Below are 25,982 nucleotides of genomic sequence, written 5' to 3'. Positions count from 1 at the left end.
AAGTCTCATCTCGTGTAGAAAGTGGCTCAAAATTAAGATAATTATTATTGTCAGCTTGCAGGTTTATAAGTAGCAAGATGCTCACACTGGTCAATAGAGATCATAAAACTTATTAAAAATTTTAAGGAAAATATATTATCTCCATGATTATTTTTCAAGGCTCAAAAAACAAAGGACAATAAGGTTTTTTCCGTAACCTGTTTGCAGAGAGGGTTGACACAAATAAATAAAACAATGTTTTAGTATAAATCAGATTGCTTTAATTTTAGTTTTATACAAATCGAATACTACTTAGTCAATTTAACGAATAAATGTATTACCCGTTGAGTTTTTAATAATCTTTACAAATTTACCTTTGTATTTTTATAATGACGACTATTATAAAAAACCTCCATAGGGGCTTTCATTTAAAAACTTACATTACTCTCGGTAGTATTTTTATCTTACCTGCAGTCATATATTTTTTTTAATTAATTTTAATTAATTATTTTCGACTATGGATAAGCCACAGGAACACAATGTGGAGTATTATGTGAAGGCATAGAAAAATAAATTATACGATGTGTGATCGTGATCATGATAATTGAAATCGATTGATGAAACGTATCTTGTTTTTGTAGTCATCTATTTAAAACAATTAAATATCTTATAATCTGTCTAAATCATTGAATTTTTTATTTTTTCTTATATTTGCGATCTTAACTTAGACATACGAACGATGACTACAAAAAAGCTGCATAGATAAAATTAAGGAATAAATTATTTTAAGTAGCTTTGAGTGTAAACATGGCAACTTTGAAATCATTTGTCAATAACTTTTTTATTTATTTTGAGAGACCCAAAATGTTTACTTATTAAAGACCGAAAATCATCTATAAAATTCAACCAGAATTCATCGAAATGTTTCCACTAACGAAACCATTTGCTTAAAATTGAATTGAAATTGTAAACTTGGCATCGGTTTGGCATGGAGTAGCCAATACCATATGAACTGTGTATCCAATATCTTATCTCGTTTTAATCGTAATTGCATCCCTCGCTTTTGTTCCAATATCTGTGATATTTGCTTTGGAACTCAATTTAGCTTCGATGATTTTATTGTCTAATCTTTAATTAATCCTTGTGTGGATTTAAAATTCGATGAATTAAGATTTTTGATTAGTCATTTAAATCCATTAACATTTTTGACATCATAATATATTTCAAATAAATGAATATTGTGAAACATTAAATCAATGCTAAATTAGCGTTACGCTTTATATTTTTGAAAACAGAAATATAAATAATTTAATTTAATAGTAAATGTTCCGCGATAGTCTGGAATATAGCAGAAGATATAATTTTCCCTGATATTGCCATCTATAATTTTATTTATGACACAAAGATTTAAAGGTAGATTACGTTATGTATTCGTTACGACTTTATTATTTATTTTTTATCTGTACTTCAAAGTTACCATGAAAACTATTTCAACATTTTATTTTCATTTTGATTACGCATGATAACTACTTATACATAGAAATTTAATATGTATGAACATTTTAATGAAATATTAGTCGATAATTTCGCGTTGATGAGATACGAACCTTATATTTAACAAAGATTCGATCGTGAAATCTTAGACTACAGGTATCAGAAATACAGAAATAGTGATAAATATACATGAAAGTCAAAAATACCTGTTTTATAATTAAAGCATTTAGTTTCGGTTGTGCAATATGCATATATAGTTCTGTTTGTGTAGTTTTTTTTTTTTTAAATTATAATCTGTATTTTTTTCTAAATGACGTACAAATGAGTTTGCATAGGGTTTATCAATTTATTTTTTAAAGATTTATATCAGTTTAATTGAAGAAAATTGTAATGAATTTAGATGTAATTCAGTGAATTTTTTATTTCAAAATACTACACAAACAATACCGCCTCACGCATATATTGTTAAATATTAAACATAAATTTACACCAAAATATTTTTCAAATTTAAATACATTTAAGAATTTTTGGTATAAGTGCATGAAATTGTTATGTGTAGAAGTAAAAACGTTTAAATTGATGATGAAGAAATGTTCCTTTATAAGTACAGGCAGCATAAATTGCGAAAAATATTTTTTAAATAACCGTCAAGCGTTCTTAGAATATTATCAAATGTCGTATTTATCTAAATCGGTGATTATACAAAATATTTAAAATACACGTCAATATGGCAGCTTTATTTCCTTATTTTATCTAAATGATCACCCACAAACACGCTCGACACTAACCTCTTTTTGATACAGCGACTTTTTTAATTAAGTAAAAAAAAAGAACAAATTACATATAGCCAGTGTTAATTTTTCATTTCTTCATTAAAAACTCCTTCGTATCGCAGTTATATGACAGATCTCTAAATAAGTGGCACTTAATGAATGTAATGTGGATATTATTACTATTCTTTCAATGAGCATTAAAGCAAAAGCATTTTTTAATATGTAAAGTAAAGCACTGCAGATGAAAGAGTGTTGTAATGCATCAGTTCACTTTTAACGTTTATATCCCACCCGGTCCCGAGCAGGCGTTTGAATTATTCTTTTTATTTTATACGTAGATTCAATTCTACACTTTTTTAAATGTATAGTTTATCAAACATAGAATCGCAACCTACGGGCTTTTAAAACCTTTTCACAACCTCTTAATTATTTATTTTTTAAAATAAACTAAGCTTTTAAAATTGGCTGAATGACCCCGTAGGTGCGGCCCAATGTGTTTACAATGTTAACTTTAAATTATATTAACAAATACACTATTTCGTTTTTTTTTTTTTTAATTTTTACAATAAAACTTTCAACGTTACCTTTATAATTTATAATCCTAAAAACCAACTTAATTCAATTTTATAAATCCTAAACTTTGGCACTAACAAATCTAATTTATATATATATCGATTATTATTTTTCATCGCTTGCGAAGACGAATATAATTTATTAATACTGTTATATTTACTGATAATACAAAGGTCATGAGAATTCTCAATTACAATTTTACAATATTCAAGTAATCGGAAATGAAATTATTTTATATACAAAGAAAACAGCAATATTGATATAATCTGAGCACCATACAGTATATGATAAAATTAACAATTTAATTATGTGAATAACAGTTAAGAAACATTCTAATATATAACAAATAATAAACTTTTGAAGCAATTATTTTTTTTAAAACTGGAATAACAATTCGGTCAAATAATTAAATAATAGAAATAGAAGCGAAAATTCAATTACAGCAAAAACACAATAAATACAAAGAGTAATGCTTGATTTGAAAGAACACAATGATACGATTTGTTTAATTTTATTTAAATCACTAAAGTAAGTGAGCTTCCTTATAGTAACACGGTAGCCTTAATTAATTAAGAGACACGACACTGACTAGGCTATCACGACACCTATAAGAGCGAAATTGAGGAACGGACATAGATAAAGACGTGAATAAATGTTATAATTACGTAATTTATCTAAATTACAATAGTTACTATAACTACAGTAAGTGCTAAAGGATTTTTCACCCGAAACAAAGATAGCATCGTCACTCAACGCAGTTCCTGTAACTGTTGAGTGACAATCACGCTATCTCCTGGGTATTCGCCTACATATTTAGAACGTCGCTTCGCATTTCATATTTATTCATTGCTATTAAAAACCTAAATGACGGTACATCAAACCCGCATTGTATATACATATCTCCGTATAAAATCATACACACGATACATTATAATCTTCAGCAGCGTGATACATTGCAACTAGTTAAAGGGTCATCTATTGAACCGAACGCATCTAGTATTCTCATTTAAACATATCTGATCCTAATTATTTATTCGCATCAACACACGTCGTACCAAAATTTAGACGAGTCTCCTCATCCAAACTTAAATTAATACACAATTTAATTTATTTCACGAATTTAAGTATTTTTCATTTAAAATTATTTTATACGCGTATCTACTTGCTATTCTACCGTTACTTTGGTTCCTTTTACTTATTTAATCTGGTTCAATTCCACAGACGTTACCAATTCCCGATATCGCACGGTATCTTGATCTGGACTGGAAATCCAAGTATCAACGACCGACTCCGATGATATTACAAAACAAAATAACCTTAACGTGACCCGATACTTGTATCTATTATGATTCTAATATAGTTTATGTTATGTACATTACTTAACTCCCTACGGTAATGTCATTGATAGTGATCCCTCATTTGCTTAAAGGATTCGCATGTCTGATTTCCTATTACACTTCGATAAATGTAGTCATTCCCACTGATGTTAATACTCTGAAATAATTTTATTCAGAATGAAATCTAATAAAAATCATGTATCAAAATCACCTAAGTACAGCAGATATATTTCTTATGTATCAAAAGATATCAATACTTTAAATAATATGCGGATTGTTGTATATAATGAACCAAAGTAAGTCTGATTCACGCTTGCCATTTAAAATATTTTAACTAAACATTTTAGTCATATATTTAACCGTATTTATTAGAAATATAATTATATATTTAACAAATTATACGTCAACATTTATATGTATTACTCCCTAGTCAACATCACAATTCTTTTATAATATTAATGCTGGACTTAACTAAGCTAAGTGTAATGTTTTAAAGTTTTCACGTTTACCGTCTTCCGACTTAGTTTAAGAGACGTGTGCGTTTGAACCACGTATCAATGTAATTAATTATATTACTATACATAATTATAATTACATTTTATAACTAAATTAGTTCTCTCGTAGTTGCATTAAGGGACTAGATTCGCTGTTCACTGTACGATGATATGCGGTGCCGACAGCAGCACAGCCACCGTCGCGATGATCGTAAAGAGCGTGAACACGAACAGACAGAACCTGTTGATCATACAAGTCATCTATAACATCACCAACTTGTACTACCTATAAATTTAACTTTCATATTGCACTTCCATGACTTTTAATACTGAAAATACTGAAGGTCTGCGAAATTTACCTGTCCACTACCATCGCTGCGAATTTCCAATCGCTTATAAGTTCGGCTTCTTCGTCTGCTTTTTTCATCCTTGCCGTGATGAATTGCAACTCCCTTAAGATTAAGTGTAGTTCTCGATGGTGGCTCCCGAGACCACCACCGACGTCTTCCATGGTCGACGGTCGGACGAACGAACGACGAAAATCCGTTCTAAATATTGAACATCTGTTAAAAAGAGTCAATTGCTAGAATTCGAATGATAAAAATAATTAATTAATGTGTAACAAACATAAGAGGAAAGTAAAATTTCGACTTATTCCCCAGGTTTAGCAACACATTAAAAAATGAAATTTCATTCAAATTTCTTTCAAATACCTCCAATATATTTCATATATACTCTAGGTGATGCTTAATGTACTACACTGTCTTACCCCGGTCCTAAGTTCCCTGTAGACGCCGTACTATTCGGTGGTGGTGGCACATGTCTAAAGTCATCATCTATATCCAATACGTTGGCTAGTAGAGATTTGGACGAACGCTCTTTTAACTCTAACTCTCTCATTCTATTCGACATCATTATTGTTTTCCTAGTTATTTTCTTCCCTGGTCTCGACATGCGCAAGATCCATGGCAGCCATTGTAGGAACACTGTTTTTATCTAAACGAACAAATTGATTTATTTTTATAATTATACCAATTTTTATTATTAAATTATTCATTTTATTGAGTATGACACCAATAGTAACTAAAAAAGTAACATTAGCCCAAAAAAAACTTATTTGAATGTCAAACTTACACCAAGTGGCATTGACAAGTTAATCTTGGCATACTTGGCTCAACTAAAATGCCAAAATTTCTATAGAATTTGGATTCAAAATTTACTCATGTAATAAAAATGCCATTCATATTTTTTCAAAGGATGTCTTACCCATTGAGGCATTTCATGTATGTCTGCTGTTCGATGGTGATAATTTAAAACGACGACAGTTAGCACCACAGATGAAGCCACCATAAACATGATGCAGTTGAAGTAAGTCCCTGTTATTCAGAAGATTACAATTTCAATAACAGATCATAAATAATAATGATTTAACTTTTTTATTTAATTTTTTTTTTTAATGAATTATATGTACAACTTGTATTATTTACACACATTTAATATTAAAAGTTTAAAAGTAGAAAGGAATAAATAAATTATAAAAATAAGGAGAAAATTAAGTACTTTTAAGTATTATGTCTCATTAACTTTGAATTTATATATTAAGATTTGTTCAATGTAAAAAAGAAGATTCATACTTTCTATATGTTAACTACAACTAAACAAAAGTACGTGCAAGCTAACATGCTCTAAATTATTCTTCGTCGTATTATTTAATTTTATTAACATATAATTTGAAATAGGAACAAAACTTAAAGGGTGTTATGCTGATATATATTAATTGGTTACAATATAAAAATAGAAAGCTCTAAGAAATTTAAAAATACTTTTTAATTTGAATACAAAATAATTTATTATATTTCTAAAATAATGTTAAATAAAAAACACTAATATTACAATAACATCATTAGAGTAAAGAATAAATCATTACAAATATATAATTCAATAAACACATTATTTTATATATTTATGCGCATTAAAAGAAAAAATCCTAATGATCTTATTGCAACATAAAATCATGGATACAAAACAAATATATAAGACGTACGTTAAAAAGATACTTGGAGGCTGGATCCTCGCTAACGAAATGTTTTCAGCTCACTTTTATCTAAAAGCAACTCTATTGTATTTAATAATAAAGTTTATTTTTAAAATCAAGGAGAGTTGTGCATTATGTAATTCTGTTATGTAACACATTAAGAACATGCTCAAAATAGCGTTATTTGTAACCTAATTACATTTGTTTCATGTGAACAAAAAATACAATTAATGAAAAAGATAACGGTGTCAATTGTGGTGAAAGAAGAACTAAAAGGCAAAATCATTTTAATACATTACAAGAAGTTGATCAAGATTGGAGGCCAGTTTGAAAGTACCTTGAGATTTTTGGTAGTTTGAAAGATAGAGATGAATTTAAACATACATAGCTGTGTAGCCGCCATACTCATTCCGAGCATTAGCAACTCTTAAAGCACATTAATTCCATCTTGAATTTCTAAAATGCAATTAAAAGTAAAAAAGGTTAAGGCTCTATACTTTTTAGATAGATTAGATTCATTCAAGCATACTATTTAGGTCGTTGTTAACATTTTTCGATACAGGAATGAATAGAGGAAATGTTGCAATTAAATATGTTAAAGTAAATTTATTTAAATTGAATTGAGAAACAATTCCTCTGAAGCATTCCCTATTGATATATTTTTAGAAGATCTATTCACATATTAATTTAATTTATTAGTTTTTTTTATTATTGTTTTAATTTAATCACAAGCAAACACGAATTTCTCACCTATTAGGGGGATCGCCTCAGAGGTTTTAGTGATGACGTGCCCCACCAATAGAGAGAAAACAGTTTGCGACAGGAGAATTGTAACACCTGGAAAGACCAATACAATTCCATGATAAATGTCTTATTACAACTGTTTCGTAACGCAGATCAGTTAACATCTGATTCCATATCGAATGACACTTTGTATCGGCTTTAGAAAACACCTGTTCGTGGGCTGTGTCGGTAAAAAGGTTACAAGTGAAATAATAAACAAAATAGAACGAAGTAGTCATGCAGATACTGTTTTAGGTAGTTTTATTTAGTGTTTATTTTTTTAATTTTCATATTATATATTTTAGTTTAAATCGTAACACAAAAATGTATCGAAAATATATTCGAACGAATCATATCAAACCACCCTCCAAGTATCCAAAAATACAATTAAAGGATCGGCAATCGAATAATAATTATCAATTTCAAATATAAAAACACAAATAACACAACACAGATGATGGAACCATGGAATCGATTACGTATTTTAATAAATAATTTAAATAATATATATAACAAAGACTTACCTTATATGCATACATAAACATGTGTATTTCACCATGCCATCCGGGCCGGATTAACCATGTCGGCAATGCGCTTCTCAGGGCCCCTTTAACCTTTACTAACTTACGAAAATATTCTTACCACAATTCAATTGATAATAAAGATTTTTTACAAAATTGCTATGGTATGCTACTAATTTAAATATGAGAGAAAGATAAGATTTCAAAGTTTTCCCAATATGTGACCTGCCTGGGTCCCTGGTCCATGCGGGGCCCCTTGACGGCTGCCCAAACAGCCTAATGGATAATCCGGTCCTGCATGTCATGCATTTGCTTTTTATTATGCATCAAATATATACATATTTATGCGCTACAATCCAAAATCAATTTCATTTAATTTTAATACTACAAAATAAACGCTAATCTTTTATTTAATTAATTCAATATGCAATATCTATATTGTAATGACGTGCGGAATCGATTCCAAGATTAATTATTTATTTCAACACATATTACAAATTACATCATAGAACTTTTAGCTACAATGAGATGAGTGGTTTTATTCAGATTTATTCAAAACAGTAAAGTGATATTATTGATTGACAGGCAAAAGCATGTACTCGTAATAATTCTTCTAAAACAAAACTTGTCACAACATAGAAACCTGTGATTATTTGTGAAGAAAAGGATGTTTTTAATTATATATTTACCATTCTACTTTTTACTGTACATAATTTACTCCTTGTAATGTTTTAAAATAATATGTTTAGTATATCAATTTAATAGGATAAAAAAATAATGTTGAAATAATTGAACGAAAATAAAGTGGTTTAAAGCTTAAATAAATAAAAAGAACATATTGGAGTCTTGGTTGCGAACAGAAGTAATCGGGGGAATTTGAGGTAGGAACTCGTTTTTGCCTGGACAGTGTACCTAACAGGGGAATTGCGTCGGAGACCTGCGGCAGGGTCTCGGCAACCAGGTTGAGGAACACCGTCAGCGATAGAAGAATAGTGACTCCTGAAATCAAAAGAATAGTTAACCCTACAAGGTAGTTTTGGATTCGATCCGATTTACTGTTCGATCCGATTTACCTTCGTTTTAACAAAAACCGTGTGTCACACAACTCTCCAATACGCGCTATTGTATTTAAATATTTATTTGCTAACCGTATATAATGATTCCCTATTACAAATTCGTCGTTCGTATGATTGTAATGAAATTAAGCACGAAAAAGTAGCTGTATACTTACTTTTTGATAAATCTGAAAGATGGGTGGACTGGGAAACAACTAACATAAACAATCATCGCAAAGTTCTAGAAACATTCAATATTTAGGCATACACTACTAAATATGTTTCATGTATTCGGGACTTCAAATTCATATTTATATTAATAAAAAATATTTCCAAAATTCGGATGACACCAAAAATGGAGAATATGAATTAAAATGGGCCGAGAGTTGGACCCTGCGGGGTTACAAACATAAAATCTAGAAAGAGCATGCGCACATTCGCCTCCTACAGCGCGATACCTATCAGAGGTACTGCATCCGACGTAGAAGGCAAACTTTCAGCCACCAGGTTGAGAAACACAGTCAACGACAACAATATTGTCACACCTGTTATTTAATAACACATCAACATATTCGATAAAACAGAAACATTGACTAAATTTCCTAAAAAGGTCATACTATATTCTTAGTTTACATCTAATTAGTATGTGTTTATAAAGGCACATAGGTGCATTGAATAATTGCATTAAATATTACTACATCGACATCGGTTGGAGCCATAGTTCAATATACTGTTAAATAAATTAGTAATTAATAGTCGTTAATTTTAATTTTTACTCACCAAGTGTAAGTTTTTCCCCGGAATCAGGTGGCAGTGTGAACCCGAGAAGGGCCATAGAGGATATCAATACACAGGGAACTATCAAATTGAAGAAATAGTATAGCGTTCTTCTTCTTATCATAATTGTAAACGTCACGTCCACATACGGTTCTGGACAGCAAGCGTATGTTATTGTATTCTTCTTCCCTGGCATACCTGAGAAAGTGACATTTCTCAATTAAATCTGTGATATATCGAATTTAAATGACATTATAAAAGATTTACACTAGGCTTAGCATTTCTAAAATTAAACAGTGGACGTTCAAACTCTTACCTATTAAATACCATTCTCCGTTCGTTATAAAATCAGATAAGTCACCTCCTGCTTCATCCTTTAACACCAGATCCAGCTGTTAGTGCAGATTATAATTAGTAAAGGTCAATAAACTGTAAATGTTCGAAACTACGAAAACACTACTTCTTAAACACATGCACAATCCGCAATCCTATTTTATTTAACATTACAATATAAATACTATTATAATAAACATAATTTAGATTGGGATATTTAATCGATGACAATAAAAAAGTTAATGATAAAGAAAACATGCTGGTATTTATATTATTATCCTAATAACTGCCAAACGGATTTACGCTGATATATATATACAGAAAAATACAGCAATAAATAGTTATCCGATAGATAAATCATCTAGATTGTGCTAAATTCTTAAAAAATAATATAATACAAGTTTGTATTAAATTATAAAACCAAACTCCATAAAAACTATGTCATTAAAATAATGTACACAGGCGTTTTTTTTTAATTTGTACTAAAAACAGACGAAATTTGTCATGCTTAAAAATACCAAAAATAGTATTTATATACAAAATAAATTTATACTAAAATTAAAATTAAAAATCATTTCTTTAATTCGGATATTAAATTATGAAACCAATATTATATATTTCATTAAAGAAATGGTTTTCATTTTAATATAATTTATTTTAGTACGCGTATCCGAATGGCAGAATAAATATAGATCGGTACATAATTTTATTAGGAAGTGCTTTGTGTTGTTCTCTTTTATTTGCATCATGCAAAATAGTACATACAAAACTTTTAGGATATATAATATCCGTCTGGTTTATCACATGATTCCCTTAATGGTCAACTGTACCTAATGTTACCTAATCTAATCTACGGAGATTCTTTCATTTGAATTTTAATTAATAACTTTAATAATTGTAAAACTAAAACTATATTTCTTAAATTTTAATTTAATTGTATTAGTACTTGACATTTTAATCAATACATGAAAATGAGTATAAGTACTAATATATTTTCAATGTGAAATGGAAACATAAAAATTACAACCCAACTATATATAAGTCATTCCCAAAAATATTTAAATTTAATACTTTAGATGATTTTATATCAAAATGTTGTATTTTCTATGGAATATTTATTCACTTGATTTATTCAGAGAATTATATTATGGCAATAAAATGAAGAGCCTATTTCGCTGTACCTGATTGCCGTCGTAAGTCCAGCTACCGAACTTCATGTCGCAATGTTGGTCATCGAAGGGAAACCAGGTGATGTCTATCTTGCATGTGCTCTTGAAAATGCCCGGGGGTACGTACAGGCAACTGCCGTTGTTTCTGACCACCACGTTGGTCTGGTACGTCCCATCAAAACCCTCGTCAGCACTATACCAATGAGAAAATCGTAAGCGTTTAACTGCAGTTCATTCTTGTTCAACCCGTCCAACACATTATAACAGCCTCGACAAATTCTGATCCATTTTAATACTTCATATTTCAATATGTAAGCAGAGGAACAATATCAATATCGTTCCGTACGAATTTCAAAACAATAATAAAAGCTAGACAGAAAATCAATGACGCGGGTTAATAAAACCAAATCCCGAGTGGATAAAACTAATGAATTTCCACTGAATAATTTAAACAAATCTACCGATCCGAGTCCTAAATTGTTAACCTAAAAAAGCTTTTTTAATCAATAGGAGAACGCTTTTAATTTGCGTAAAACGTTCCGCTGAGAAGTCATTAAAATTTATTACGCTTCAACATTTTAAAGCAAAGGTTAATATATTACAATATTTCATACAACATTGTGCAGACGATAAATAAAATTGTAAATTTATCCTGAAATTTGAGATTCAAACATCAAAGCATTACAAATAAAATGCACCAGAGAAAGAATAAAATTGTACCAAAACGAAAATGTTAATTAGAGAAAGCTTTTGAGAAAATAATAGTGTTTTATTTATAAAATTTAATAAATTCACTTTGTTTATTTAGAAGCTGTGACGGAAGCGAGTTTTAATTATGCGTTTACGTATTATATTAGTGCTAAGGTTTTATCTGGGACGTTTTTAGAGATGCCGTCAATAGTAAAAGGACATTTACAAGCAAAATTTCTTTTATCGTTAACGGCAGCGAGTTTCATCGCATCGCTTATTCAGATCGAAGTCAATATTATTTATTTCATGCAAGAAACTGATTATTTATTAAATGAAAAAAAATGTTGATTTTATTTAAATATTCCTTTTATCTGATAAGCGAAACGATGATTGTGGCGTGTCAAATCAGCGACTAGATGACCGTGTACGTTTATTTGTTCATTTTCAAGTGTGGCAACAGGCAGTAGGAGGTTTATTGTAAATACCAAGCGAGCGATTGTTACAAAAGCACCAATCGTATTCGGGATAACCTCCTACTGAATTGTCACTAAGTCTGAAATATTGGTTTTTTTATAAATATCATATTTAACGTAAATTTTAAGGTGATATAAAAAAAAAGATAAAGCAAGCTAAAAAACATACTTTACCGTGCATAATTGTTAAATACTTACACGCATTATTTTAATCCATTTTAATTCATTTTTTTTATTAGCAGATTAATCATTTGACATCGTGCATAAAACATACGTGTACTTGTCTAATAAAATTTGTGTATATAGGGTGTTTAAATCACTCCTTTATATTTTCACATAAAAGTGCTTCCTTTTTATCGTGCACTCCTACTTAATTAAGAGTCGGTGCAGTGCATTTGGAGGTAAAATCTTAGTTGTTTCGAGCGAACGTCATAACGGAGCACAAGAACTATTTAGAACACGGTTAAACTGTTATTTGTCTGAAATACTATCTAGGGAACGTCTGACTGTAGTTGGAATGTAGATTCAGATTATATTGTGATGTTCACGACTGAATAGAACAAGTTTTACTTTGTAAATGGGTATTTAAACGGACTCCTCTGGCTCATAGCCTCAGCTCCGTGTTGAATTCCAACAGTAGAGAAATTAAAATACTTTCATTTTTATTAAGCTCATGGGATATAATAATATTGAAATTATGTCTGTGAAATCAAAATTATAAATCCAAATAAATTAATCTATAAAGTCTCATTCGAAATTTAAACGTTTAAGTTGTTGTTGAGAATGAAATTTATTTTATAATGCAGTGTTCGAATTTATACGAGATTGAGAATCTTCACAAAAAAGTTAAGTGAAAACTAAACCAAGCGGGAAGCCTGACACTTTATCACCGAGTAACCTGAATCGAAACGAGCTAGATTTTAAATTAAAAGATACTTTTAAAAGAAAGAACGGTACTATTATTATTTTCTTTTTTAACAAACAAATAAGAGAAACATAAATGTTCGAAATTAATGTTCATATAAACGTGCAATTTGTTACAGTTTTAAAACGCAATATTAAAAATGTCTACATCTCTAATCGAAACTAGAAGTGATAGAAGTGATAAGATGTTTTGGATGTAAAATCTTTATCTGAATGTTAGACTTGAAAATATGTGTATCTTACTAATTTGTTTAGTATTTTTATAATATATACCTTATTTTAAATCCTTGTTAACAACACTATATTTAAACAAATGATTCGTAAATATTTTGCTAATGAGATAACTGGCATCGAATCCGACATCAATCAAGTATTTCTAAATGTAGAAGCGTTAAATCATACCTACAATCCATATCAATCAGAGGACTTTACTTCACAAAATGTTTATGACAAAATGAAATACGTGTAGAATTGAAAGAAATTTTCAAGATAGCTTAACTATTATAATATAACGTTAATTCAAATCGTAATTAACTCTAGTTCTCAGATTCCTTTGTGAATTACATATAGGTTGTGGCAAAAAATCTCAAAGATGTAACATCGATGATTATTCTCAAATATTAATAGCATTTTTACTAATACTTCAAAAGAGTTTTATTGTGGCAGCGAAAACTTTTCCCTAAGCCTTAATACATACATTGCAGTTATTGCAATGCTTGGTTGAAGAGAGTGTGCAAGCCCGTCTAAGTACCAACCACACGCCACATTTTATTTTGTTCCATCGAACAGGAACACTTAATATTCTTCAGTTTCGTTTTTCAAACGGAACAGAAGAAAAGGCTAGTGAACCAGAGTAAATACAGGCACAAGTTACAACGTCTTAGTTCCTATAGTTGGCAACACATTGAGGATGTAAATAACGGTTTATCCTTAATGGTTAATACTTCCGTCGATTTATTTGGTGGGGGTTACCACTTACGATCAGATAGCCCATAGTATAAACATTGTACAAAAATTATAGTACCAAGTGCTATTTAATTTATTTATTAGAAATAATTGCACAGAGTATGTATAAAGTGTTGTGACTACCTTAAAAAAAGACAAGTTCTTCACAAATATATGAAGAAATTGTAACACTTGCTACGATTGGATCAAATATACGTCAAATGTTTGGCAGCGATCCAAAATGGCACTACAGAAGCGTTTGATAAGGGAGGCTTTTAAATCACTTACAGGTTTCAGTAATAAAGGCCGTGTTTACTGTCTCCGCGGTGTTTTGCTATCGTCAGTTTCACTGGCCTTCTATCACACATAAGTGTAATCTTATTTATCTTAATTTTTTTCCACTCTTATTTATTTAGCGGTTTTGAAAATAAATCTGCTACCACATTGATTAAGAAGATTAAAATTGGAATAAAGAATGGAATGGAATATTTCGAATATAAATAGGAGTAAGATAAATAGTTGCTAAAGTTTAAAACATCTCTATTTATATTATCTGTGCTTATTTTGTTCATGTACAACACACCATATTTATAAGAACATTCAAAAAATATGTTCAGAAAAATACCCACGCTATTATTAACAAGAAAACTATTCGGTTCTTTTATCGGTTCTATATACCAAATTAGTATTGTTGTAACAGTAGTATTAACAGTTGGCAAAATTGATTCGATAAAAAGCAACTCATAAAATATTTGCTACCAAGAGTGGACTGTGTGATATGCGGTCCACCTTAATGCGGATTTGTTGGCGGCCTGCCAGTTTAGCATGGCACACATAGTGGCTCCACAATCGCATGTAAATTTCAATCTTACCACCCCGAATTTAAAGTATATAATGCTATAAAAACACAAATGTTGCCGAACGTACGAGTCATGAATTCTACATCCTCCTCTGGAGACTTCTGTTGTCATGAATTTGCACCGATTTTGGGCTCTGTCACATTAATAATGCATTTGGCTAGTTCTTTTATAGATTTCTGCACTGAATAAAACGGCGAAGAATGTTTAATGTGTTCAGAATACAAGCGTGTTTAAAAAGTTATGGTTCTTTATACGAGTATGTAGTAAATAAATTGGGATATCTTGGAATTTGGTTGCAGAACACGTGATGAGTTGATACCTATTCAGTACCTCAGATACCTCAAAGCCCTAACGTCAAATTTCAGGGGAATGAGTTCAGAAGTTATCATCAGTACACGCTACTGCTTCAAAAAGTCTCCTACACCAAGTCTCTATCCAAAATGCAAAAAGTTTAACCTACATTTGCGAAAAAGCGAAAGCGCATGTGGAACATATGCGCTTTTGCCCAATTTTATTCATATTGCTCATACTTATCTCCATACTTGCTAAAAAGATAATTTATAAATCCCATAAGCATCGAATTTATGAATGAATATTGTTTCATAACAAAATATTTTATCGTATTTCCGAAACATACTATCTTCTCATATTAGTATCAAACATAATCAATAGAGAAATAGTGGGAGAAAAAAAAAAGAGAAATTCTTCGAGTTAATTTATTAAAAATTATTAAACATCATTTAGACATACAAAGCCCACGTTTTCGCTTGCATATTAGGAGCGAGGGCATGAGTTGCAAATATCAGGGATAAAAAGTGACTTATCTGCTAATCCAGAACATAATTTACCTTTTAGCTTAATTTTATTAAGATCAGTTCAGCCATTGTGAATAACGTAAGCAACATCCAACCATTCGCATTTATAATATTAGTAAGATCGATCTCTCGAAAGTATTTTTATAGCAGGCATTTAAAGAGGGTTGCCTTCTGACAGCACTCGGCGTGAAAGTGATTAATGATTTTATGAAAACACTCAGTATTACCTTTTATCTTAAGTTTGACGTTTATGTAGAATCAAAAATTTAATTTTTCTTACAAAAGAAACTATCTAAAAATAAACTAAACTATACAAAAATTGTTGGAGAGAAAAATATGTTTCTTCCCTAAAGTATGGCTTTTCGGCTGTCATGTGTGATACATAAAAAAAAGTCCCAATTAAACTTTTTGATGCTTCGACATATACATACACATAAACAAGTAATAATTGCTGATTATTCTATTAAAGATTTATTTAGCATTACTGCGTACATTCTTCATATGTAAAGTAATATTTGATTAAATAATTTCGTCATCAAGAATATCACCCGAATCGTCATTACTGACTCTCACATCAATTTCTGAATTCTGTAGCATTGGCACTTCTATGACATTACTGTTAGCAGGCTTACATATCTTGACTTTTTCTTGACCGAACTTAATATTGTACGGTATAATTATCTTCAGTGTATTTATGACATGAAACCAAGACGCCTTCTCCAAATTTAAAATATCGGACAATATTGTATAATCTCCTACAATTACCCTAACACCATCTGCATCTTTCTCTAATACCAATACCTGTAATACTCGGTCATAAATTTTAACACTATACTCATATGTTGCACCTTTATTCACCATGATATGATATTTTAAAACATAACTCCCAAAGCCGTAGATTTCACTAACGCGTACGCCGTTATATTTGCAGGAATCCTCAAGACTGGCTGATAATTCCATATATTTGTTTCTTACATCATGGAAATTCGCTTCAAACATGTCTAGGGGTGAAATTTCCGACTTAGGCTGACGTAGAGGCTTCCTTCGATCAGGTCTATTTCTCCTACAACAATGCACGTCCGCCATAACAAAAATAACAAGTATTACCACAAAACGGAACATAATGGATTCCATATCAATGTCATTCCACGACCGTTGTATGTATCAGAATAAGATGATCAGTTAAACGTTATAATAATAAAGTTAACGTTAATATAGCCATGACCGATAAGAAAATATTTATTTTTATTGTTACCATTAATAATTCTTATTAACACAATGAAACCAGCTACTGATTTCATCCCGCGACATCATTATCGTTTTTATGTTGGTTTTTTTTTTTCTCTTTTAATAGAATGCTCTAAAGAGTTAGTTCTGGTTAGCAACACAGCGACGTTTAACGCCTACTTAAAACAATATGGACGCAAGAGTGTCAGCAGATCTGCATGTTTTATCAGGGCACAGAAAGCGTCGAAATATCAGATCAGACCTCAGTCACGAGGTCGAACGAGGCCTCTCCCTACAAGCTTTTGTGTAAGCGATGCTTCATAGGTAATCGAGATGCTTCACAAGGATTCTGCGACATAGAAACTGGGCTGGTTCTATTTGGCGGATATGATAAAAGTAACGACATGGCACCCCCACAGCACTGATGCACGGGATTTAAAATGTGTGGGATAACCCTGATGCTGTAGACCGCGTAAAGTATCTTCGCAATGATTCTCATTTTACGGCTGATTAATCAGTACTGTTTAACGAAAAATTGGACATTTTAACGTATTTAAATACTAATCGTTTTCATAGTAAATATCAAAATTTTGATCTATGGATTAACATTGACTAGTTAATAGCGTAATTAGGTTCCTGAAAAAGAATGCTCATTAAAATATTTAATGCTTATTAGTTAAATAGTAATTAAGACTATAATGAACCTTGAAAGCGGCTTAGCCTTCAAACCACAACATATTATATCATAACTCTTCGTTTTGGTTGAATTGTTTAAAATACGAAGGTGTTCTAAAATCGTATTTATATTATTTATTAAACCCGTTTTCGATTGGGTGATAATATAAATAAAATTTTCTACTCTGCACGAAATTATTATTTGGAACGCACCCGTAAACGTGAAACATGGCCGCCCGTTGAAATGTCATGTCATTGAAATTCATGGATTTAATATCTAAAAGTATATAGCTTTTATGAATTTAGCGAATTATGTTATCGCCAAAAAATAATTATTTTTAACGATCTAAAATTGTGAATGGGTTTTAATCAGGTCTATCGTAAGCCTACACGAAATTATTGTTACACGTATTATACGTTAAATTGACACAGTACGCCATCAGAGGCAAATGAATCAGATGACGTATGTCTAAATCTCATTGGTTAAAAAATATCGCGGGTTAAAGTTCTTAATTTTATGAGGTCAGGACGAGCACTTGGTTCAATATATAGCATTCCACTTGATATTTTTTTGTCAATAAAGCTACTATTGCTTCCAAAAACAAGTATATATATGGTATTAATGTTAGAAGAATATGGCGGTAGAATTTCGAAAGCGTTATCCAGACACGAGGATTAAAAAACAACTCCATCGAACAACTTTAAAGGATGGGCACACATATGTAAATCTTTGGAAGAAAGCAAACCTATTTAGCTATAATTATAATATTTACTTTATGCTTAATTAAGCTGAGATGGCCCAGTGGTTAGAACGCTTGCATCTTAACCAATGATTGCGGGTTCAAACCTAGGAAAGCACCACTATATATATGTGCTTTATTTATGTTTATAATTCATCTCGAGTTCGGCGGTAAAGGAAACCTGCATGTGTCTAATTTCATCGAAATTCTGCCACATATGCATTCCACCAACCCGCATTGGAACAACGTGGTAGAATATGTTCCAAACCCTCTCCTTAATGGAAGAGGAGGCCTTATCCCAGCAGTGGGAAATTAACAGGCTGTTACTTTACTTTACTTTTATGGTTAATTAATTAAATCGTGGTGATACCGCGTTTTGATTTTACAGCAATAAATTTTGATTATTGTTTGTATATGGGCCTTACTGTAAATAAGTGATAAGTGGTCAATATCGAAACGCTTTTCTTAACATACTGCTCAAATAAGACAGCAGCTATTAGATTACATAGTCCTCTCGGTAATAGGTTTTGACTAATTTACATAAGACCACTTATCAAGTTATAATCTATTGAATAAAATAAAAAACACTTAAGTCTTTTCGTAATTTCATATTCAATTCAGTGCTCTGGAAGAGACATAGATTCTCAATTTATTAGTAAAAATGCTGAAACATTTTAGAGTATACACATCGATTTTTAAATAAAATATATTCAGTTTAACGTTAATACTTTTTTATATGAGCTTTCAATTATCGAAATATCTTTCTATTATTTGACTGCGATGTTTATATTTCAAAGCCATCCATTATTATAATTTTACTTCTCTCCTTGATTGTTTTACAATTTCTTATTTGTTAGGTGCCTGTCAATTATTTACCTTAAGTATTCTTGATCTTATCACATGTGTATCACTAGTAGTCGCCCGCGGGTTCGCTCGCGTTTTAAATTGTTGGTTGTCATGTGTTAGGCACAAAAAGTAGCCCATGTCCTTTCGGTGAGTTCATGTTTGTTTCATAATAAATTTCAAGCAATTCCGTTCAGTGGTTGTGTTTTTTTTTAAGTTATAGGTTGGCGGACGAGCATATGGGCCACCTGATGGTAAGTGGTCACCATCACCCATAGACAATGACGGTGTAAAAAATATTAACTATTCCTTTCATCGTCAATGTGCCACCTTGGGAACTAAGATTTTATGTCCCTTGTGCCTCTAGTTACACTGGCTCACTCACCCTTCAAACTGGAACACAACAATACTGAGTACTGTTATTTGGCGGTAGAATAACTAATGAGTGGGTGGTACCTACCCAGACGGGCTTGCACAACGCTCTACCACCAAGTAAAGTTGTTGTGAAAGAATGACAGGCAGACACAGTTACTTTAACATTTATAATCTTAATATAGATAAGGGCATTCTGAAGTAGACATCTGTTAGCAAACAATATCCACGACAGGGTGTACGTGGATAAAATGTTGTACAAAGCGCATCAACCCGTCCTCAGATTACGAGCACGAAATCTGGCTCGCGGCCAGGCGGAACTGATAAAGAACTGTTAACATTTAACATTCAATTTCAAGAAATTTAACGGTTTTTAACGGTACAATTTATTATAACGATAATGTGTTAACCCGTATTTAAATTTGATACACTTGAATAAAATGTTCCTCGTTTTTTGTCTACGAATTTAAAAACCACAATTTTTCTGGAATAGTATTTTCTTTTAAGCTATCTATATTCTATATTAATATTATAAATGTGAAAGTAACTCTGTCTGTCTTTCTGTCGCTATTTCACGACCAAGCCTCTGAACCAAATTTGATAAAATTTCGTATGTAACAAAGTTAAACTCCTAGCAAGGACATAGGTAAATTTTTTGCCTTTGCTATAAATAAATATGAAACAACATCACATACATTACTCTGATCCCAATGTAAGTAGCTAACGCACTGTGTGATATAGAAAATCAAGAGTAACTACGGTACCACAAACAACCAGACCCAAGACAACATAGAAAACTAACGATAATCTATATCGACTCGGTCGGGAATCGAACCCGGGACCTCGGAGTGGCATACCCATGACAACCGGTATACACACCACTCGACCACGGAGGTCGTCGTATATGATATATGATAGCCAAAAACCTAAAACGCGAGTGAAGCTCCGGTTGACTGCTAGTCTACTATTATAAGTCCTCTATAGTAAGTATTGATATATTATGTTTACAGTTTGTTATTGATAGACGACAAGTGCTTATTAGGTATTGCAATATCAATACATTTACTGTATATCTGTTATCAGTAGATCATTTCATCAATTGTGCATTCATCCTGACCGACTTCAATCTCGAATACCACTTTAAAGAGACTAGCCGAAAGCTTGGAACAAGTGTGTGCACAAACAGAAATGCACTCCCCAGTCCCTAAACCTCATAATCCAAGGGAATGGCATATCGGGCACGATCGGAAAAAGTATAAGGCCAGGACCAACAGCTTTACGTAATTTCTGATGCATGAGGTGTAAATACTGTGAATTTCTTGATCAGGGTGGGTTGAGAATTTCTCAATAGAAATATTCAACAGATTCATAATGGCTTAAACTGAAGTTTAAACCCAGGGCGTCATATTTTGTAGCCCATCCATCGACGTAGCAATCAAATAGGCAGATCTCCACAAACGTGATTTGCCATACAATTTCTATTGCTATAATTGACTTTAGTGATTGCACGTTTTTTAAGTAAGCCAATTATATTTGAAATATTATTTTGTACTACATTTCTCATTCGTTATGTATATTAATATTGCTAATGAGTTGCCTTGCATCTCTGGAGACACAACAATAATCACCAATCCATTATCACGACTCGAACATTAATATATCTTTACGCGTTGACTCAACTAGGTACGTATTTATACTATGTCCACTATACATTTATTGAATATTTATAATTATAATTGATTATCTGGAAAAATACCATCGATTCCTCACTTGATTGACTGCGAAAACGCATGGCTTAGTATTGCTCCACTATTGCTTGGATGAGTGAGCTCTTATATTTACAGGTATTCACAAGGCACATCAATTCTTAATTCCCAATGTTCGTCTATATTAATTGTAAAAAAAGGTTGTATATTATGTGAAGTTAAACTCTTGTGTTTTTAAAATATATATTTTATAATAATTGCATATTCAAGGCGGTAATTATTCTTAACACTTATATTGTCTATTATGTGTGTTATTATGCGAAAATATATTCCTTGTCATAAACCCAATTTGATAAAACGCCAATTTCATTACCAAGTTCTTTTATTTTATCATTATATTATATGTAATAGCAGACGATAACGACGTCTTAACATGTTTTTTGAAGGTACTCACAGTGCATTCACCCTATCATAACAAAACCAAAACCTTAAACAAAAATCATTATGGCCGGTACAGGCAGCATTAGCATAAATATAAATGCCGCTGCACCAGACGGTCGGCAAAACATTACACGAATGAATTTCACTTTTATCTTTTAGCATTAAATTATATTAAAAAAGGAAGCGTATTTCAAATATCACTATAATTTGATTTTCAAAATGCAGTACCATATTTACATATTTATTATACACGGACCATTTGACGGTCTTGTAATGAATTTTATTAATTCTCAAGCGCACCTTTCAACACATTTCCAGCGATAAATTCTAGTACTTTTAAACATGTTGAACAGTAATGGCGAAGACGAAGTTTTCATATCGTATTTGCATTTAGAGTGCGCTGGCCGTCTGATAGTCTATAGGTCTCAGTTGAGAATATAAATTATTAAACATATTTTTAGTTTCGCCTCAATTTCTAGGGATTTTTCTTATTCATTGACATGATTGTTGTCAGAAATATCGAATGCAACTAAGATACATTTTTTTTGCATGTTAGTTTAAAACTGTATAAATAACCATAATTATTTATCCAAGAAATAAACAGGGAATAATCAATGATGACTCAAAAATTAGGTCAATTCTAGGTAACGTTCTTACTGGTGTTATTAGCGGTCAGTTTAGACATTTGTTTATTAAAGATTATGAACAGTTTTGCATTTCTTTTAATTCTTACAGCCAAATTTTCCTAAAGCTTTTGTTTTCTATTATGTCTTCTCAGATTTCTAAATAATTTTGATACAAATTAACAAATTATAATTATGTGATCTTTTATGGCGTAGGTAAGCGGACATAGAAATTTGCGCTTTATTTTTTTTAACCATTCTTTACATCGCCAAATCGCCAATGCTCCAACGAAATGGGAACTGATATGTTATATCCCTTGTGCTTGCGGTTATAAGGGTGCACTCACCCGTCTAGCTTGGCGGTAAAATATAAAATGATTGGGTACCTACCCAGAGGGGCTTGCACTTTGCCATACTACTACGTATCTAACAGGACATTTTTACATTTTCCTATATTTTATTTCCCATCTTCGTTCACTGATTTAATAAAATAAATTAATTAAATTACGTATTTTAAAACTTTTCTCAGATGTTTGACGATCGTCGCCATAACACTATCTTTGGTTAAACGATATTTCGTGTAACTTGGCGTCGTTTCAAATACATTAACTCAAAGTAACTAGACTCATTCATATTCCTGAATTTAATTACGTAGCCAAGTTTCTCTCTAAGTTGAAATTTTAACTGAATAATAGAAAAATGTTTAACTAAAGTTTTTTCGAATGAATTGTTTTTAAGAAGATAGAAGTGGTAAGAACTGGTATTTAGTATTGTGAAAGGAAAATCGGCTACCTTAGCGTGTTACCTTTGTTAATAGACACTCTAACGACTAGTATATATCACTCCTTACTCTGTCAATGCTTTGGCGATCATTAGATCAAAAACATTGTCCCAAATCTTACTATTACACTAACACATTCACTTTTCAAACTGGAACACAATAAAACATACGATTGCTCTTTGGAAGTGGAATAAATAAGAATGATACCCAAAGTTACCCAAATTTCAAACGTTTCTAATGTTGACGTCGATTTTTTTTATAAATTATTTATTAAATTCATACAGTATTCATATTATAATATACATATTGTTTTCCCGTGAAACATAATTTCCAAGAATTTTAACCTTTTACAAATAAAGATTAAAAAGTTCTTTTAGATCTCGTCATGATAGAGGGAACTTATCTTTTATTAGCTAGAAAAATCAATTGTTTAAAAATATAAGAATAAAGTCTTGAATTAAAATCATTACTGATTTTACCTAGTAAGTTTTATGACACCTTCTAGTTTAAAATTTCTACGAGTACTGTACGTGTTACGGCTAGGAAATATTTATGGTTCATGTCATTATAAATACTATACATGAAATAATAATAGGCTTTAACTTTAACAGCATTTGCTTTATTATTTTACATGTTGCGTTTAAGAATTGTCTAAATTAAATTGCAGAAAAAAAAACTTAACAATTTTTTTTTAATTCAATGAAAAGTAATATTACATACACGTAGTACGCTAAAAAATCAATGATACCAACCTTAAAAAAAAAAGTGCATTCAGTTTAAGAAAAGTAAGTTGAAGAATTACCTAGACTCGGAGTAAGTCTTCCTCTGAAAGAGAAACATTAGCATCATATTATTTCATAGCATATCTCATGCAAAATCTCACCTATTGTACATAAGAACGTCTGGTTTCCAAAGCTTGTTCGGTGTGATGCGAAGATCTTTAACGCCTCCATAATCGCTGTCATTCCACCTTAGATTGTAGTCATTCCATTCCTGTCACACATACAAATCAGTTTATATGAAAGAAAGAGATAACGCGATATAAAAAAGTAACGTCTGCGCTCATTATTGTGATATAAATAATGTGCGCTGCTCATATAGTTTTGAATGTGCAAACGAAGGATGTGATTTTAAGTGCACGATTGTATAATGAAATTAAGTTTGCACATTTTGAATTAAATATTGTTTTTAATGAGAATATTCTATAATAGACATTTGGACCCAATTTTTAAACAGTTTTATTAATAAAGCTATACACTTTCTACAACAAATCTATTTAATATACTAAAACTCTAAAATATTCATTACTCTTAAACATTTACGCACGTACCCACGATCCCTTAACTTTATACAATAAAACTAACAACAAAAAGTTTCAAAATTGCGTCCAACTAATCAACAAACACCATACGGGCTAGGGCGGCATTTGAAATACGATGCAAACGATAAGCGACCCTACAACTTCCACTTACTTATATCATGACATAGCGTAATAAGCTTGACGTTTTGAAAATAGAATTATTAATAAATACAGATAAAAAAATATCTTTTAATAATTCGATTAGAATAGTAAATTATATTGACAGATTTAAAATGTTGTAATACAATACTTCATCGAATCAAATTGCTTTATTGAAATAGATTATTTATTAATTAAAGAAACTATTATAAAGGTTTAAGTCCATCAATATACGTTAACGTTTTTTTTTATCATGTTAAAGTATAGCATCACATGTGGTGTAGAGGCTTTATTTAGAATGAAACACAGCAACCACAAACTCCGGTCCCTCACCACTTATATTACAAAAGTTCGTAACTTGGCAATATCAGACAGACCAGTTGTACGTCGTACGCTCGATCAAAGACTTGTATACGGTAGGAATCTGTTGATAACTTTGAACAGAATTGTTACAGTCTACATATACGATGCTTTTATTTTGTTAATGAGATAAAAATCTACTTTCCAGCATGATATTTAAAAACAAGACTATTAGTTTTCAGTTAAGCATAGATAAATATAATAACTGAATGGACTAAACTTGCTCTCTTGTTCTCTCTGGAAGCGCTAATCGAGATTTGTAACTTATTACACAATGGAGTAATCCATTACAAACTAGATACACGGGGCAGAATTTCATCTAACACGTGGAGGTTAAGCTACGGAACTATCTCGACTATAATTATGAATCTAAAATACGCCCTGAAAATATTAGGACTAAATACGAGCTAATAAGAATTCTATATAACACTTTTCATAATTCTGTTCTGTAACATCTTGAATTATTTTATTAATTATTATTTTAAGTACTGATTATTATCGATGTTACAAGTGTCTTAGTAAATAAAAAGCAATTTATTAATACAATCGTGTTATTCGTAAGCAAGTTTTTTTCGTGAAGTATTATAATTGTTTAATATTTGAAGTATCTAATTCAATTAATTTAGATGTATTTACAGCTTACAGAATCATTATATAATATAATTAGCATATATTCGTCGTTAATTGGCAGTTATTTAGAAGTTTTACGTATATGTATATTGTTA

The 25,982-nt window shown here is 30.9% G+C and overlaps 1 protein-coding gene across 10 annotated transcripts in view; it reads right to left on the bottom strand.

Moving 5' to 3' along the window:
• Positions 1–260: 260 nt before the first annotated feature.
• LOC124529807 (neuronal acetylcholine receptor subunit alpha-7) overlaps positions 261–25,982 on the bottom strand; it is a 117,023-nt gene continuing 91,301 nt past the window's right edge. For 3 of the 10 annotated variants that reach the window (XM_047103733.1, XM_047103727.1, XM_047103775.1), the window contains 9 exons: positions 24,322–24,431; positions 11,336–11,516; positions 10,138–10,213; positions 9,825–10,019; positions 8,902–8,988; positions 5,917–6,026; positions 5,420–5,646; positions 5,010–5,213; positions 261–4,891 (listed from right to left, as the gene is read on the bottom strand). In XM_047103733.1, the coding sequence (XP_046959689.1) occupies positions 4,807–4,891; positions 5,010–5,213; positions 5,420–5,646; positions 5,917–6,026; positions 8,902–8,988; positions 9,825–10,019; positions 10,138–10,213; positions 11,336–11,516; positions 24,322–24,431 (1,275 nt within the window). In that variant the 3' untranslated portion in view covers positions 261–4,806. Of the gene's footprint in view, positions 4,892–5,009; positions 5,214–5,419; positions 5,647–5,916; positions 6,027–7,435; positions 7,523–8,901; positions 8,989–9,824; positions 10,020–10,137; positions 10,214–11,335; positions 11,517–24,321; positions 24,432–25,982 lie in introns of all 10 variants that reach the window. The other 7 variants (XM_047103760.1, XM_047103752.1, XM_047103782.1 and 4 more) reach the window with 4 other exon arrangements.

The sequence above is a fragment of the Vanessa cardui genome, chromosome 1 (genome assembly GCF_905220365.1).
Source record: "Vanessa cardui chromosome 1, ilVanCard2.1, whole genome shotgun sequence".
Lineage (NCBI taxonomy): Eukaryota > Metazoa > Arthropoda > Insecta > Lepidoptera > Nymphalidae > Vanessa > Vanessa cardui.
This window is presented reverse-complemented; position numbering and strand designations above follow the sequence as displayed.